The 17,832-nt window shown below is 43.5% G+C and overlaps 1 protein-coding gene across 1 annotated transcript; it reads right to left on the reverse strand.

Annotated features, from left to right (window-relative positions):
- Positions 1-7,748: 7,748 nt before the first annotated feature.
- Positions 7,749-17,387, reverse strand: EEF1AKMT2 (EEF1A lysine methyltransferase 2). Its single transcript, XM_075026583.1, has 6 exons — positions 17,271-17,387; positions 16,859-16,924; positions 16,145-16,259; positions 11,534-11,641; positions 10,409-10,625; positions 7,749-9,635 (listed from the first exon to the last, which is right to left on the reverse strand). Exons 1-6 carry the CDS (start codon positions 17,378-17,380, stop codon positions 9,508-9,510), a joined length of 744 nt encoding a protein of 247 aa, XP_074882684.1. The 5' UTR covers positions 17,381-17,387; the 3' UTR covers positions 7,749-9,507.
- Between the last annotated feature and the right edge of the window lie 445 nt (positions 17,388-17,832).

Raw genomic sequence — 17,832 nt, forward strand, 5'->3', positions numbered from 1 at the left:
GCGGGGCGGAGGGAGGGAAGGGAAGGGAAAAGGAGGAGGAAATGCGCTTGTCACTTCCTGAGCGGGGCCGGCGGAGGCAGGGCCCGGCCCGGCACCTGCGGAGCACGGCGGGGAAATAAATCAGACCCCCCCCCCCCGCCCCGGCTCCGCCGGTGCGAGGTAAGGGGGGGTGGGAAAGGAGCTGAGGTTCTGGGGGTTAAACGTCGCTCGCAGCCAGTGTGTGTATGGGGGTGTTGGGGAGGGGAAGCAAACCAATCAAACCCCAAATTAATAAAAAAAAAATAAAAAAAAGCGAGTCCGAGCAGCGCCCGGCGCGGTGGTGGGCAGGCACCGCTCTCCTCCTTGCGTTAGTGCCGACTCGCGTGGGGCTCCGCGGCCCCGTTCGGAGGCCGAGAGTGACTCCTGGTGGCACCCGAGGAGGAGGAGGAGGAGGGCTGGACTCCAGCAGACCCCATGGAAAGGTCCCCCCCCATAAGAAGTAGCCCTCAAGTTTTAGCGCATCGCAGGTGTGCGCCACCCGCCACTGTAGCCGCCGGTGGGATTCGGCCAAAAATCCCACTCTTCCTCCGTTTCCCCAGCGTTTCTTTGGGGAAGAGGCGTTTGACAGAACACAAGCTCAGCAAAATACCGGCAGGCTGAAGGTGGCCGTGGGTCCTCTGCAGTATTCAAAGACACGTCTGCTCGGCTTCGCTTGGGAGACGGCCTTTAGAAGCAATCTGCTCTTAACAATAACATTTTCCATCCATCCAAGCCGAACCGCGCGCAGCACGTAGGCTTCTTCCAAAAGCGAGCGTAATTAGCAAACAAGGAAACTACATGACAGCTAAAAGGAAGATTTAGAACTCATTACAAAACAGCGCCTAAACATTAATCTTGAACATATGCGAGCAGACAACGCAGATGTCATCAGGAATGAATCCGGGGCTAAATTTCATCCACCCAGCTGGATGGCCGGGCACGCTGCTGGCAATGGCAAGTAGGAACGAGTAAGGGCATGTGTGCACTGGACGGCGAGGGAGGCTTTAGGTGTGTAACTCAGCAGTGCTTCAGATGTCCTGCCCCGCTGGTGCACGGCCCAAGATGCCAAATAAATGTCGAGGAAGACTGTCAGTATTTAATAAAGAAGAAAGGAGGTAAGTAAGCAGAGGAAGTGGGAGAAGATTTAACAACAGAGCCGCTCCTGCCAACGTAGCGAGGACAGATCTCAACAAAAGTGGCTCTATACTTGCTACATATAAAATTAGGCAGGAGGGGCTGGTATGAGTGGACTACGAACAGGAAAAAGGGCTTGATGATGTGAAGGGGCTTTTGCATCAGGCTCCTCCATCCCACTCGGTGTTTGCTTTTCTTATCACGTACTGAGACTGGCAGCAATAAAACACTTGCAAACTCCTTTTCCAGAACTTTGGGAATCAAGTTTGAAAATGTTTTCTTATGGTTTCCCAGCTGAATATTTCAGTAATAAAGCTTGCAGCATAATTGAATCCATTCCCATGGCAGCCTTGCACAGTGCAGTCTTGGTCTCCAAGAACCAAGCAGAAGGTTGCTTTCTGTCTGCGTCTGCAGCTCAGTCCAAACCCAGCATTTTCTACCTCTCATCCTTCGTGCTTTCCGACAGATGAGCTGGCTGTGGAGCATTATCAGCCTGTGTGAAAACCTGCTGCCAAAGCATAAACCTGTTTTCCACAGATAGTATTTTCAGTAATGTTGTTTAAATGTAAAGACCGGTCATGGGTCCCTGCTCTGGTGACAGTGCAGAAGATCTTTGTCAGAAGGGGAAAAGACAGAAATCATTTTCAAGCTTTAAAGAACTGGGCATGAGAGTTTAGTCATCGTGGACAGAAAATTCAGTCAGTTACATTCTGAGCTGATTTAATTTGTGTTTTTGTCTCAGATGTCAGCGCCTTTGCTACCCACTGACTAGGAGCCTTCCTTGTGGAGACGGAAACTCTGTGGGTAGGAAAGAAGCTAATGATCCCCATGGTCCTTCTGAAATTATACTGGGGTCCAAGTCATTAAAACATTTAGATGTGACAGTGCTAAGCCCTACAGATAGACACAATTTCCTTCACTTCCAGTGCACAGGAGTTGGCTGCAGTTACAGCCTGCTTTCTGCGCAGCCTTTCCAATGCTTCGCTCTCTACTCCAGTTTGTTGTTATTCCAGTCATATGCACTACGGTTGCTAACAATTTCAGAAGCGTCCTTTTCACGATGACCTACAACTCTGTGCTGTTCTGAGCACCTGAGCAATCCCAGTTATTTACGGTTTTATCCTTCTGCTTCTCCTGCCAGGCAAGGAACACAGGTAAGAGACTCGCCCAAAGCCAAGCAGAGAGTCCGAGTGTCCCCGTCGCAGGCTGATGTCCCAGCCGCCCGGCTGTGCCGGGTACTGCGTACTCACAAGGACATCTTTGGCTCCACTGAAGGTCTCCAACAGCACAGAATGGAGACCAGTTTCAGAAGCCACACTCCAGTTTCAGGGGAAATCCTGAAATTCACGTAATCTAAATAACAGGGAGCAGAAGTATTTTTAACAAATGTTTCATACCCAGGGAACAAGCACATCTCTGTAATACGATCAATGTGTTCTAGGTCAGAGAGTATCTGAATCAAGGAGACCTGATACTCAAAACAAGTGAAGCGCTGCTCTGCAGAGAAGGTTGTAATGAGGAGTGTAGTTCTTACTACGTTTGGCATACGATAAACCTAAAAATCCTTCTTTTATTTCACAGGTTATTTGCTACACACATGCAACAGCTTTGTGTTTCGGCTTCCCGCTTCGCTTGCTGCCTCCCTCCCTGCCTTGGCAGAGGGCACGACTGCTGAGCTACGGGCTGCCCCAGACTAGGTGCAATGGAAACAGTTGACGGATAAAATAAATAGACCATGAAATACGTATGTGAAACCTCCTCTCGCTTGACTGCGCTAATCACTTTGTCAGCCATGTTTGTGGCTGAATCGGCTTAAGATAAGCCAAGAGTTGGTTGTCCATCATTCACAAGAACCAAGGCAGCTGTGGACATGCCCAAAAGCAGCACGCTACGTTGGACAAGCAGAAATGCAGTACCCATGGAGCTGAGGCACCCTAGGGTAGGGCAGCAGTCAGCGAGGCTAATTATTCCTGCAAATTGGGGTGAAAGAGCCTAGATCCTTCTGCTGGAAACACCAACTTGTGTTTTAGGGGAAGCATTAGTGAAAACCTAACTGACAAACCTTCATCCTGCCTTTTCTTGGCTGGTGTTTCAGGCTGGATGCAGGCTTATCACACCATGCGTGCACATCTCTCTGCTGCTAATGAGAGGTTTCAGTTCACAACCCTATCAACATTTCAAATTACTCAATAAAGGCACATTCTTCCCACCTCTGCTTGACGTGTGACACTGTCCATGAATACTGGGTGCTGGAGTGACTGTGCTGAGGTTCGTTCCTGTTCCCTCACTAGTGTTTATTAGCTCTGGCTCTCCAGCACAGACTTATGCACTTGCGATTATCCAGAATTTATATGCTACCTTGCGGCTACATCATTTGTTTGCCTGACAGCACTCAGTTTAATTTCCAGTAACCTAGAAATAGGCTCATTTCAAGCTATACTGTTACCTAACAAATGGAAATTAAGCCACAGGTTGGCTTTTCCCTTATTTGTGTCAAATAAAACACGCAAGCGTTCCTTCTCCTTTGTCTTGAAGCTATAACACCTCATCCCCTTTCACTGAAAGCCCTAGGTATCCATTAATTGTTCCTCAATTTAGCTGCTACCCACAAGGGTTAGGTCAGGCTCAACGTACTTCCAGCCAAGGCATACGATAAAGCCATCCCCTCCGCAGGTGTCCGTACCACCCGTTCGGCCAAGGGGTAGGTAATGCTGCGCAACCTACCTCTCCTCTTACCCCAGAAAAGGCAGCGAGCAATGGGAGCACAAAGGCAGATCTCCTTACGGCAACGCAAAGCCCTGGCCTGATTATTTTCTATGTGCTCCCCACATATTTTACAGGAGACGATTCGATATGTTAAAATGCTTAGAGGGCCTATAAAATAAAGCAGTTATTGTTGTAGCAAGTCGTGTTCTTTACCTTTCGGCATGCCAAGATTAGGAAAGCAATCTGAGTGCCAAAACACTGAAAATTTTGCCGTATGTTGCTAAATACCATACTTAAAGATTTTGTCTGGTATGAAATAACATAAATTTTGGCAGCCTTTTACCAGGCATCCTGGAACACTGTAGAACGGACATAGCGGAGTATATATATGCAGATTTTCCTCACAATGGCTACAGTGCTGCCAGTGCATTCCTGGAACGTGGAAATACATGGAAGCCAGCGTCAGCGATGAAGAAAAGCATGCTGTGCCTAATGTACCAGAAAAGCTATTCAAGAACTCATCCTTACGTAAAAATAACTCCAGAGAAGCTGCCAAGAGCAGCTTCATAGCTTCACAGGTATCTATCCACCTCGCACACGTGGCTTCACTCTGCACACCTGGATGCAAAGCCCAGTTGTGCTAAGTGAGTGGTCTCAGTTCATCACCTCATTTGCCCATTCAGGCCTTTCACCCTTCCGCCCCACCAATGTCACAGCCTGCACCAGAAACCTGTGCAGAACTGAAATAATTTGGACACAAGTTATATGAGAGAACATCTCCATTTCTAGCCACGGACATGTTCCCTCAGAAGAGAACTTTTTTCATTGCTTAGAGACAAGGATAATGCAAACACTGTGAAGACGTCAGCCCAGCCTCAGAGAGTGCTCTGGTTCCGTACAGCAAATCCTGTACGGCAGACACAGCCTCCATATTGGTATCCTATGGTCAATCTTTGAAACACCTTATTATTGCACTGAAGGTGTAGGGCAGTCTGCTCACACCACTGTTTATTGCACACTTTATTTGTTCTCCGGAGACTCACACCTGAGACCTGTGTGGTGGGACACACACTTCTTAACTCAGGTATAACCAGCTGTCCTGTAAACAGCAATGGCAGGATTAAAACCCCAAACATCTGAAAGCTCCTTTTTAAAATCATTTTGAAAAATAGAAAGTAAAAAAAGCTGAGAGTCTCCTGTCGCTATACGTGTCAAATACCCTAAATCCTACGATACAATCAAGGCAGCTGGCCGTTCCTGGTTTTCAGAAATGGTGCTGCAACTTTGGTTTTGAAATCGAGAGGGTGAGCCCATAACGTAAACACTTACTTCAACCTGATGCTCTCGATAATGATTTGAAGAAATATTCTCCTGAGAGGATAGAAAGCCTGTAATTTTATGCTTCATCATTGCTGGCCCTGTCTGGAAGAGCAGCTGCCACAATTCTGTTAGTGTTTCTGACATAACCCAACAGCTCTTCAAAAAAATTGTAGCTCCCAGAAATTCTTCATTTTAGACCACAGAATTACACTTAAGTTCAAGAACAGAATATTAATTCCGTATCTTCTAAGCCTTCCAAAAAAATTAACATTTAAAAAACAGCCTACAGACAGCAATGCAGTTGACTATTTTGGCTCCTTAAGGACTGTTAAATGAACATACTTTCCTATAAATAACAAGTTGGTCACTAAGAGGGAAGTCAAGGAGTAAGGGAACATTACCCTTCCCTCTGAATTTTCTGTGTTCATTCAGTTGCGTCATGATTTTCATGTCTGGTATTTCTCACTTCTTAATTTATATAAACATGATTATACAAATATTTACATCAAGAAGGTACTGTGATGCTGAAAGGGCAAAGGCTTTTTGTCTTGAGAACCTATTTACCCTACGATCTAGCAGAGTCCCATGTGTAGAAACTCCCCTAGATCTGACATCTCAAATCAATACTTATTTCCTTAATTTCACTTGGTCTCCTCTTTCAGGTATTTCATCCCGACAGTTCACATCCCTGATACACCCTGTAAAAATCCAGCATAAATTGCTGCAAGCTCTTTTGGTAGTACAAGCCCCACAACAACTACAATGGCCTCTCTCAGTAAATGCCTAAAAAAGAGAATCCCTAAATGCAGTTTGCTTGGCAATAGCACGTATGAGGAGTCAGGTATCGGATGTCTGAGCTGCGCCAAACACAGATGTTGGTACCGCAAGAATAGTCTGCGGGCTCAACTGCTGCTAAGATCCATGGAAGATGTCAGTTTTACTACCCACAAACCTCACGTTTCACAGAGGAATCACATACACAGTCCTCAGATAGCAAAACAATACCAGTAGAACATATTTCAAAGGCTGCATTTATTCTCCTGTAGTCTGGCGTTGCAGCTGAAACCAAGAGCCACGCAACCGTGTAGTCATGAAGATACCAGCCTTCATGACCTACCATGAAGCACTGCCCAAACTACAAGCAAAGACTCACTCCTCCTAACTCACTGCTTATTCCTCTGCCTCCTTTTTTTTTTTTCAAGAGGTGTTTCACTGAAAAGCATCAACATTTAGAGATCACACCTTCATGAAGAACCATCTAGCAAGATGAACTGCCCCAAATCAAGGACATTCTTTGACATGTCATTTCCAAATACTACTAGTCAGAAAAAAGCCATTGCTTAAGTCAGTATTAAAGCTCCTCCCTAGACTCCATTATTCATAAAATACCAGGTTTCCAACAGAGCAGATTTTAAACAGTAAGCCTTTGGTTATTATTGCCTTAAAATAAATCTTCTAAAACATGTTTAACAAGCATTTTTCTACTCTCCAGTGATACTTGAAAGTGCTTGGGCCTGTGAAAGAATATGCAAACTCGGATGCAGAAATCCTTAGTTTCAAGCAATAGCTTGTGTGCTCGTTTGAGGCTAAAGAGGGGCCATGACAAATTTAGGAATCAAAACCTTTCCACGTGTGAGACCCACTCCATTTTTCCACTCCCTACCCATCCTCCCTATAAAGGCACCTATCTGCAGGCTTGCTCTTTTCAGCTTTATTGAGCATGTTACTAGAAAACTTTTATATGGACCTGAGAAGCAGATAGGCAAGGGAATTCTGCCCCAGAACAACATACAGATGTGAAGACGACTGCCTACGGCCAAAGCCCAGACCCTTCTCCATGGTGAAAACACGTTCCTGTCCCAAACTCCTTCAGACAACTAGCATTTAAGACTCCCGACAATAGGCCCGTGACACCTTTGGGCAGCAGGATGACATTTTAGTAGTGACGTTAGTGTGTGTATCTCCACCTTATGACTGGACCCCGTAATGCCAAAGGTAAAGCAGAAGAACCGCATCTCTGAAGACTTGCTGCCCATGGAGCTATATACAGCCCAGAAGTGGTAGGGAAATGCTTGAAGTGGAAGCTCTCAATAATCCATGAACTTGGGCAAATAATGAGGTAGGCTGGAAGAGGAGTTTGGTTCTCATTCTTTCCTCACCTCTAAGAAGCCGCCCTGATAGAAAATGTATTCATATAGGAGGAAATAATTCCAAAAAGAAATACAATAGCTGTCTGGAACATTTGGAAAACAGCAACATAATAGCAAGAGAAAACAGTGAATTACTATCATTGCTTCCAAATGCCTTGCTAAAGATATTAATTGAAAGTGGTTGATCATACAACTTGCATGACACACTTAGATGATTTCTGATGCTAAAATTTCTGTGTAACCATTTTAGGAAGCTTATTTTTAGCTTTACAAATGATATAAAAATACTACCTAGAGGACAGAAATCTAATGATAATCAGTCCTATGAAGAGGAGAAAATACTTGTCCTGATCCTTACATATCTTTTGGAGTGTGAATCTGTAGTTAAATTCCTCCTAATTGATTAAAGAAAATCCATGATAGCCATGACTTTATTTTCATTCCATGATTAAATACATATCATGCTTTCGTCAGCAAAAATTACAGATAGGAATAAAACAGATGCCCTAAACGCATCCTGCCAGAGTACTTGCCAATTAAAATTTGCTTGTATTAACTCTACCTGATGCCAAATTGGCTAAAAAAATGTCATAGACTTTTCATTGAGGTTGTTATCATAAGTGTACTTCGACTCCTTTGTACTACTCCATCAAAAAAATCCTCTGTCTGAATTACTACTTACATTTCATAGCACTCCTGTCGGCTGCTGGAAGCCTGCTGGGCAGATGCAGTACGTCGTACTACAATAGTCACCCAAATGATAAACAAGACCGTGGTTTTGACACTCAAGCTGGGAACGCAAGCCTGACCAAATATGCAAAGAGCTATTCACTGGGACTAAACTTTCTCACCACTGGTGATAGACCATTCTTCCAGTGGAACCAGTATATCCTTTTCAAAAAGATGTAAAATTTAGGATTGCTACCTTGAAGACATCACCAGATGGATCACAGAGGGCGGACTCGCCACTGTGCAAATAATGCCTCATTTCCTATCCTGGAAAAGGACTATAAGTATTTCTTGAGCCCTTAAAGATCTCCTGAACCCTGGAAACTAGGAGAAGTCTGGAAACTAGGAGAAGCAATTCTCTGATAAGCAAGCATGACCTTGCCTGTGAAACAAAACCTGATTGCCTAATAGGGCCTCCTTGATGTTTGAAAGAAAAAGTTGACTGTCACCTGCAAATGTGTCTGTCAAGGCATAAAGAAAACTCATTTTCCTACCTTTCAAGCTATAGTAGTGTTCTGAAAATACAAAACAACACAAGAAATAAAGGCAAAGAAATTAAGCAAAAGGATCACATGCAGAGGTTTAAAAAAAAATTTAAAAAAGGAAAAAGGAATGGATAGTTATGCTTTGAATTCTTTTGGATTTATGCAGCTAAAGTTTGTCCTGAGAAATTCACTGGAAAACATGTGGTCGTTGGCTCTTAAGACATTACTATATAGCAAATTAATAATGAAGGAGGCATATGTCACATGCTAGTGAGACTGTAACATCACACCTTTATATATTTATGAGATCAGATCAGTGAAAATAACTGACGAAGCATGCACACATTCAGGCAAGTGAGATTTTTAAAAACACTCCCTCTGTGGGAAAAGATTTGAGCTATATCAGCAGAGACAGAACTATGCTGAGTCTGAGAATCTCTGAAAATCTGAATTTAAAGCACTAACCGGTCCTTTTTTGCAAGTGCTATGGCTTTTGTATCCGTTTCCCACCTTAACAGCTACATTCATATTCACCTAAGAAAAAACCAGAAAATCCGGCACTTACATTGCAAAAGCTTGTTGCTTATTACACCACACAACAGAGAAATGAGGTTTTTGTTTTGTAGAATACCTTTGCCTCTATTGGTCACTGATTACCAATACAGAAATTAAATACCAGAGAATCTTTGTGTTCCAAACACAAACATCACTCAGTTATATCACTCTCTGTATTTAGAATGCCTTATTTCTCTCTCACTTACAAACTTGCAGCTTCCCTAAAACAAGTGAGGTTGCAGCAAGGACAAAATTTACGGGCAAGTTATGCAAAGCTGAAATGTTTCTAGGGCAATGTTTTATAGTCCCTTAGAGTTCCATACAGAGTATTTTACTGTGTACTCAAAGAGCATTTATTTACACACGTGTCTGAGGTTTTCTGTCAGGTTTAAAGTTCAGGCTTTTCTCAACTAATCTAATTTGTCCAAGATGGATGGCCTCACTTTTTTCCTTTGGAAAACCAATGCTGTTACACTGTTTCCAATTCTTCCTCCAAAGCAAAACTTGGGTGTTGGCAGCTCCTCCAGAATTTCAAATCCTGCCAGACAGAAATTAAAATGCTTTTATTAGAAGGAAGTAATTTTATTCTCCTCTTGGATAACCCTTTGCAAACCATTCTTTATTCGTCTGGAAAGCTTGCAAGTCACGCTGTAAGTTTATAGGACTGTACTGTTACACTGCACCACTGCTTTATACAGCTGAAACCCTTCCATGGATAATAAAAAATTTTAGCTGGCTGACTCACACAAATTAATGGCAGAAGAGATGATAACTTGCCAGTAATTTTAGTTCCCCAGAAGGGACGGTTGTTTTAGATCCCCACCGAGTTTCAAGCCTCAGGCATGAGACTCAGGAGCTAACCAGCATGTAAAAAAACCACCCTTCTGGGTGGATCAGAAAGGTCGCTGAGGAGGTGACGTAAAAGGCTGCAGTCACAGACTTGCCAGTTCCCCTAAACATGGGTAACAACGTTACCCCGATTTCAAAGCAATCCATGGGTGAACTGGATCTGGTAACAAAGACCCGAAAAAGTATCACCCAGGTATACACTTTCCCTGTGTAACTAGACTGAAATCCTCATCCTCCAAAATACAACAAAACCTGTCCTCCCCTGGCACGTTGGCACTGGCAAATGCAGATGCTGTAATTCCTGACGAAAACATAGGGAAGACAGGCTGAAGCATTTACTAGTCACTTTATCTTGTCTAATCCTGATCTGAGAAAGCCAAGACACTAACATAGACATTAAAATTCACCCATCACATCCTTGAACAACCATAATTTGGCACATGGTTCTGTTCAACTGCTTACCTTCTCTGAACTCGTTCAACAGCTCCTCCTTGGTCCAGTTGCAAGACGTTATGAGGAAAAAGCCCTCTGGTTTCAATACACTGCAGAGAGATCTCACGTACTGCTTCCTCTTTCCCACTGCGTTATCAGGATTAAGGCTTATGGCATCAAAAGTCCCCTTGTCAATACAAATCTCAAATCCTGACAGCTCATCTGATGGAGCCAGGAAGTCTTCTACCTAAACCAGAAGTCTACAACTGTGAAAACAATCTTCTTCTCAGGAGTTCCTGAATCTTTAAAGCAAACCAATACTTTAAAATAAAAAGCCTCAAACCTGTCAATAGGTGTGCTTAGGAAAAGGTTACTCACAGGCTTATCACACTTATAATGTCCTGTCAGCTTCTTTCTTCTCTACATATTATGTGATGATCTATTTGCTGTAAAGCCCATGTATACACCTACCCATCTAAAGCTCAAACTAACACACTTGAAGTTCATTCTTTAAATCATTATTTGTACTTTGATCCCTGGTTTCCTAGGTGCTGCATGCTAAGCACTGTACAAACACAGAAGAATGAAGAATAGACAGTGCCTGCCACAAAGAGATTACCACTGACATACAGGAACAGAGACATCATACAGGTACAGAGCTGGAGGATAAAACAGCATAGCAGAGAGAGAGCCCAGAATGAAAGGCAGTCAGAGAATCACAGGATGGCTGAGGTTGGAAGGGACCTCTGGAGGTCATCTGGTCCTAGCCCCTGCTCCAGCAGGGCCTCTCAAACTTCCTGCTGCACAGGTACTGGTAGGGATTCTGTCACTTAAGGATTTCCTCCTCTATCTCAAATCTGAAATTCAGAATGTAGCAGCTAAAATACAGACTCGGCCAATGGCGATCTACTATTCTGCTCCCTGCTAGAAGCAGGGAAGTCTTGTTAGCTCTAATGACTACTAGAAATGGGAAAAAAAAAAGACCAAAAATCTTCTTGTAAATACAGATTTATTTGGTTAATAGTTCTCTCACAAATGAACATCAAAAGACATCATTAATATAGTACACTGAGTACACCCAAGTATCAATCAGGTCATTTAATCTTGGGTTCAATTGCTTTCTATTTCCTCACTAAACTTTCTCTCAAAACTTACCTTTAATTTAATGTCAGACATCCCTTCTTTCTCTCTTACTTTTTCTGAAAGTTGTATTGCAGAAGGAGAGTAATCAATCCCAGTGAGATTCGTGTAGCCAGACTTTGCCTAGACAGAAACAGAGAATCTTAATCGGTGTGCTAGCAATTTTTTAATCCAACAAGTGTATTCCCTATCCATAATCCATCTCATCTCTCTTCCTCTTAAAGACAGGAAAAAAACCCAATTTACTCAGTTTTATTCCTGTTACCATTACAAGAGCTAAATAGCTAGGGGAATGAGCTGAAATAACTCCATTCTGCCTAATACCTCATCAAAAGAACTGTTGACTGAAAGCTGGTTTATGTCAACAAGTGGAAAACTGAGCAGAACTGTGAAAAGTAACACCCTGGAGGGGAACAGGCTCTCTTATCTGTACCAAAAGTAACCTAGAAACCAGGAATTTTCAGTGATGAAAACATGTGCCAATGCCAGATGCTTCAAAATAAGAAGAAAACCTCTCTGACACTGTTGTGGTTTAACCCCAGTTGGTAACTAAGCACCACGCAGCCACTCACTCCCCACCCCACCCAGTGGGATGGGGGAGAGAATCGGGAAAAAAATAGTAAATCTCGTGGGTTGAGATAAGAACAGTTTAGTAGAACAGAAAGGAAGAAACATAATAATAATAACAACAATAATAAAATTACAATAATAATAAAAGGATTGGAATATACAAAACAAGTGATGCACAATACAATTGCTCACCATCCACCTACCAATGCCCAGTTAGTTCCCAAGCCCCACCCCAGGCCAACTCCCCCCAGTTTATATACTGGGCATGAGGTCACATGGTATGGAATATCCCTGTGGCCAGTTGGGATCAGCTGTCCTGGCTGTGTCCCCTCCCAATTTCTTGTGCCCCTCCAGCCTTCTTGCTGGCTGGGCATCAGAAGCTGAAAAATCCTTGACTTGGTATAAACACTACTTGGCAGCAACTGAAAACTTCAGTGTGTTATCAACATTCTTCTCATACTGAACCCAAAACATAACACTGTACCAGCTACTAGAAAGAAAATTAACTCTATCCCAGCTGAAACCAGGACACTTACATAACATTTGAGATTGAGCAATTATTTGGTTTATAAACCAAATTATAAGAGCCAAAATATGTAATACATTTTACTAGTACAGCAATCCACTGCAAAATCTTATATTTTTCTAATTATTCATGCCAATGGCTATTTGAATGTAATTATTTGCATGCTACAAGGTCTTCGTATCAGCACCACATAAAAGAGCATACAGAGACTTTCTGTTAGTCTAACTATGGAGCAGATAACGATAACCCAGTTCAGCAAACTCAGGCAGTGAGATCCTAGCAACCCTTTTGCAAAGCAGGAGGGCACCCTGGATCAGCTGGAGTTGGGAACACGGGTGGGGGGCAGTGACAGATTTTCACTCTGAGGCAGAAGCTGGAGTGACCAGATCTGGGTACCATGTGTGTCAGTTGGTCTGGCTAGATCCAAACCTAACATGAAGAGCTATGATCTTATGGCCAGCTGCAGGCAGTAAACAGCAGAGAGAGGGATGAGGCTTGGGTTTGTTTGGGTTTTAAACAATACATGGACTTTAACTAGCATTAAGCAATCAGCTGTGTATCTACTTGTTCCAAAGGCTGATAGCTTGACAGTGAGGAAAACTACAAGAAGAGTTTTTTAAAATGGTCCTTCCTCCTTCCAGCAGCCCGTCAGCCCATGTGAGCTCAGTACTAGCCAGCTGTTCTTAATCGAGGACTAGTTCCAGCTAAACACAAAGACCATGTTGTTTGCATTTGATGAAGAACAGCATATTGCTCAGGCTTCTGCCCACGTTCCTCCCCAGAGCAAACCAAGCTTCCTGAGATGCCTGTGCTGAAGACTTGGGGGTGGAAGAGTAGTTCCCACAACAGCTCCTCTGTTTGGAAAGGAAGAGCTTGAGTCACTTCAGGGAGTTCCCATTCAATCCTATAGTCTCCAGGGCAGAGAAGGAAAGTTTAAGGATAAACAATATTAAATGCTGCTAAACCTGTACGGCCTGACTACGTATGGACGAGAAGGGATCATTCACTCAAGTGCTAAATGTGACTGCGCTGCATCCCACAACTGGACTCCTGTCCTGAAGGTGGCATTTATAAGCACTCTTCTGCTGCTTCTTGAAAAAGCAGATTAAATAGCAGAAGGTAGTTTGCAATGTTATCAGCACTGCCCCGTGTTCCAGCCTCTGGTGCTGCCAGGTAGACACCCTCATTTGGGTGGTGAGTACCCTTCACTTTGGAGAAGTTTTCCAATACTGTTGGCTCCCACAATACTTAGAAAAAAAGAGAAGGTCAGAGCTTGATGTGGCAGCAACATTTCCTCAGAGGAGCTGGAATTTTTGGAAAGCAGAACAATTAGGTCATCAATGCAGCCTACCAGATTCCTGAAGTTACTAGCGGTAGGACCATGGTCTACTGCATATACAAAACCAGCAAGGGGTCCCACTTACGTATCCAAAATCCTCAAAGTAAGCAGAAAGAAGAGAGGAAGCCTCCAGTGGCATTTTGCTTGGAGCTTACAGATGGGCAGATCCTTGCAATGGGCGTGTAGAAGATATTTAGCACTGTGCTGGATGTTTTGCCTTCTAGCTGAGTAGTGGAGCCAGTCTGCACAGGATACAGCAGTCTCCCTTATTTTCACCTTATTTATTATCTGCTTTTCAGATGGCTATTCTGCCTTCTTTTTGTGCAATATTCCCTGCTGGAACTGACAATGTCTCACCTAGTCCCAGCTGCGTGTAAGAGTAATTTTGTTACTACACTCCCATTTACTTTTCTTCACTGTTAATGGCATGCCAGGGCCCAGTATTTTCCAATGAGCTGTACTCTATGGCACCTCCTCCTGTTCTGTTGACGGTCTGATACATACTCTCAAGTAGCTACCTTTTAGAGAGGTGCTGCTGATGCCCTATATGACTGAAGTTTGACTACCTTTTTCAGTGCTGCCATTTCTATCACGTTATCAAGTCCAACGCCAATGGTAGAACTGTTCTACGGTAGCTGATGGGCTTGCCGAAAGAATCCTAACCCAATTTTCAAAGCCTAGCAGCTAACACACAAAAAAATTTCTGTTACATCAACTAAGCAAGTGAGATCCTGAATTATTTAGCACCAATAAACAATGTAATTTTTGAAGTCACTTTTCAAATGGGAACTGGACTGAAAATTTCCTATTAAAGCAACCACAGTACTTTGAGGTGCTTAATGTAAGGGGCGAGGGTGCTCTTACAGCAGTTTAATCGTTTCTAAGAGCTAACAGGCTGTCATTTCCCATTAGAGAATGAAAATCAATTTCAGATTCGTAAGTGAGGCCAGTATAAAATTGAAGTCTTATAAATAAGATTTTTCTGTTGGATGTTTCAACAACGATAGAGCTAGCTAGCATTGCATTTAACAATCATTATTATTAGGCTAATTTCTCTTAATGACAAACTTCTCCTGTGCTGCAGTGTAGCAGCCAGTCCCCAGAAAGGCTTTAAACTCTTCTAAAATCAAAGTCCACATTAAAAAAAATGCCATTACTAACCTGACTTTGACTTGCAGCCCTTTTGATTTCTACAGTAACTAATGGAGCCAATGGAGAATGTAGAACAACAGAAACTGCAGCAGTATTAACAGCTCCTTTCTTTACCTATTCTCCTGTAGTATTATACCAAAGTATTCAATCAAAAATAGGAAAAAAAATACTGGAAATCCTAAAGATCTTGTATCATTGTATAATAACAACATTATAACACTTCAGAACATATCTGTAAGGGGTTTCCACCCTGACAGAAATGGACACTTCTTGAAAAGAAGCGTTAACAACTTTTTAAGTCATTTACATAAAAACCTTGGTTTTAACCACTTTTTACATGGATAATGAGTGTTATTATCAGAACTGAGTGCAGAGAACAGGTCTCGTTTTGCACATGAGAGTACTCTGTGTATTAGTGAAGTTAATTTCCTTATCTGGGGGTGTTTTACGCAACAATGGGAAAAATGCATTTTTAAATGTAGGAAAACAGAAAGGTAAAGTTAAAATAACTGATACTCAGGCTGATTAATTTAAAAAAATACTGTAAATTTTGAGATCTGAAGTATTGACACTCTGGGCAGCACCAAGAAATGAGAAGTCTGAGCACGTCTAGCAAAAAAATTAGATATTTCCATTTGGGAGAACAACATACATGTTCTGTTCCTAGGTCTGCACCTCCTAATGGCACTTCTGGTTCAAGGAGTTACATACCTAAGGCCCACAGGCTGTCTAGCAGCCACTTGCAATTATGCCTTGTCTTTGTGACAGGATGTTCTTTAAGGCATATCAGCAGCACTAAGTTCATTTCACTTACACTTTTAAACCAAATGGAAATATAAAACCTGATGCACAGCAACCATTGTTCTGTTGATGTGAAAAAAACACAATGTAAGTTTTAATTTAGGCTGCTTGCTTTATGTCTTTCACATAAATTATAGCTTGCTACGATTACTATTGTCACTTGTGAGAACTGTATTTAAACTACTACTTTTGGAGCACTGATTCTGTATCAAAAGCACAAACTTTACAATATACCAACCAATTCAATCAGTAAAACACCGTTTCCAGTTCCAATGTCAAGCACAGGGCTGTCATGGGGGACCCTTTGTTTTTCCAACCATTTGATTATGCGAACCATGCTTTCTTCTCCAAACCTATGAAAAAGGAGGGTTCAGGTAATTAAGATAACAAAAATGTACAAAAGGTACAGCAAATTTATTTCATTGCTCTCTCTCTCCAGCTTTTGCAAAGCATCTCTTACTGAAGCACTTGGGTAACAACTGCCATAGCTCATATTCCATGTTTGCTTTGTTTAAATTAAAATTAATCACATGGCTTTAAAATTCACCAAAACACCAACTCTGGGAGGCGAAGCCCTCCATATATTAAAAAAGGCGGCAGCACCAGCCACTTGAGCAGTTAAACCTGAGCTCGGGGATAAAAAGCACCTTTGTTAGTAACACGCACTACAACTACGAGCTCACTTTCTGTGAAAGAACAGCTGTCCAAGTGCAACTTAGAAATCTGCATTGCAAAATTGGGCAAGAGAGGAACTGGCGGCTTCAGGATTAAAATTCCCCACCATTTTGCCAACATCCAGAACAATTCGGTAACCCACTGAACTGCTGGCTGTGTTCTTGCAATGTCTACTTTTATAAAGACATAATAGAAACACTCTGGTGAGTTATTTTATTTACCAAATTTCCCCAGCATCTCCAATGTCTTGAAAAGTTTGTGGAGTTATTTTATTTACCAAATTTCCCCAGCATCTCCAATGTCTTGAAAAGTTTGCAGTTCTCTTTCATATGCAGCATCCCAGCTAGAGTCGGGGGGAAAGAACAGGATATTGCAATTAATACTGGGAAAGATTCAGATTAAAGAGCAAGGAGAAGAATGGGCGAGAAGGCTGGATCTATGCAGCAGTGCCACTTCATGTCCGCGGTATCATCTAGATAGATCAACTGCTCGGGAACACGTTGTCCGCCTGGCACCGAGCTGGCGATGCCCCGAAAGGAAAGCCTTAGGGTTACCAGACGAGAGTATCTGGGGCACAGCACTGGCCTCCCGCTCCCCGGGCGGCACCACCGGGGAGCCACCGGGATAAATCCCTCCTGGGCCACCGCCGCCGCCCCCCGCCCGCCCACGGCGGCTGTGCCGCCACTCACTGCTCTCTGGTGCCCAGCACCGAGGGGCTGAAGGGCTCTTCCCCGCGCCCCGGCCCCGGCCCCGCGGAGCGCCCGGGCCGCTCCCCGGCCACCGCCATCGCCGCCGCCATGCCGGGCCCGCACGGCCCGGAAGCACCTCGGCACCATAGAGAGCACCTGAGAGAGGGCCCGCGGCCGCCGCTCTGGCGCTTGGAGGACTGTTTCTCGCTGCCCGCGGCCGGGGCCTGCGGAGCATGGTGGGGAGTGCTCAGTTCACTCAAAAAATTCGAAGCGTTTTATAGTTTTGTTTCTAAGGAACGGTAACGGTCCAGATGACCGGACTTTCCAGACTGCTGCTGGATGATCTGTGCGGGGAAAGAGCTGGGCTGGAGTGAAACCAGCAGGCACCTGCGACACTGGGAGCGTGGCGGGATGTCGACAGGACGCTGTCCGTAAAATCAGAGCCGAAACTTTTTTCTTTTGCGAAGCAAAAAGGGGACAGAAGAATCCTGGGGGGCTTCGTAAGCCTAAAACATCCCATAACGGAGTGCCCAAACTGAAAAATCCAACAGACTGGGAGTGA

Source organism: Buteo buteo, chromosome 4, assembly GCF_964188355.1.
Source record: "Buteo buteo chromosome 4, bButBut1.hap1.1, whole genome shotgun sequence".
NCBI lineage: Eukaryota > Metazoa > Chordata > Aves > Accipitriformes > Accipitridae > Buteo > Buteo buteo.

What these genes read in the sequence shown, in the direction of transcription:
- EEF1AKMT2 (XM_075026583.1), bottom strand. Translation starts at nt 17,380, where the DNA reads ATGGCGGCGGCGATGGCGGTGGCCGGGGAGCGGCCCGGGCGCTCCGCG. An exon ending in GTGCTGGGCACCAGAGAGCA is followed by an intron (nt 16,925 to 17,270) that starts GTGAGTGGCGGC and finishes CCCCGACTCTAG; the next exon opens with CTGGGATGCTGCATATGAAA. An exon ending in GGAGATGCTGGGGAAATTTG is followed by an intron (nt 16,260 to 16,858) that starts GTAAATAAAATA and finishes CCTTTTTCATAG; the next exon opens with GTTTGGAGAAGAAAGCATGG.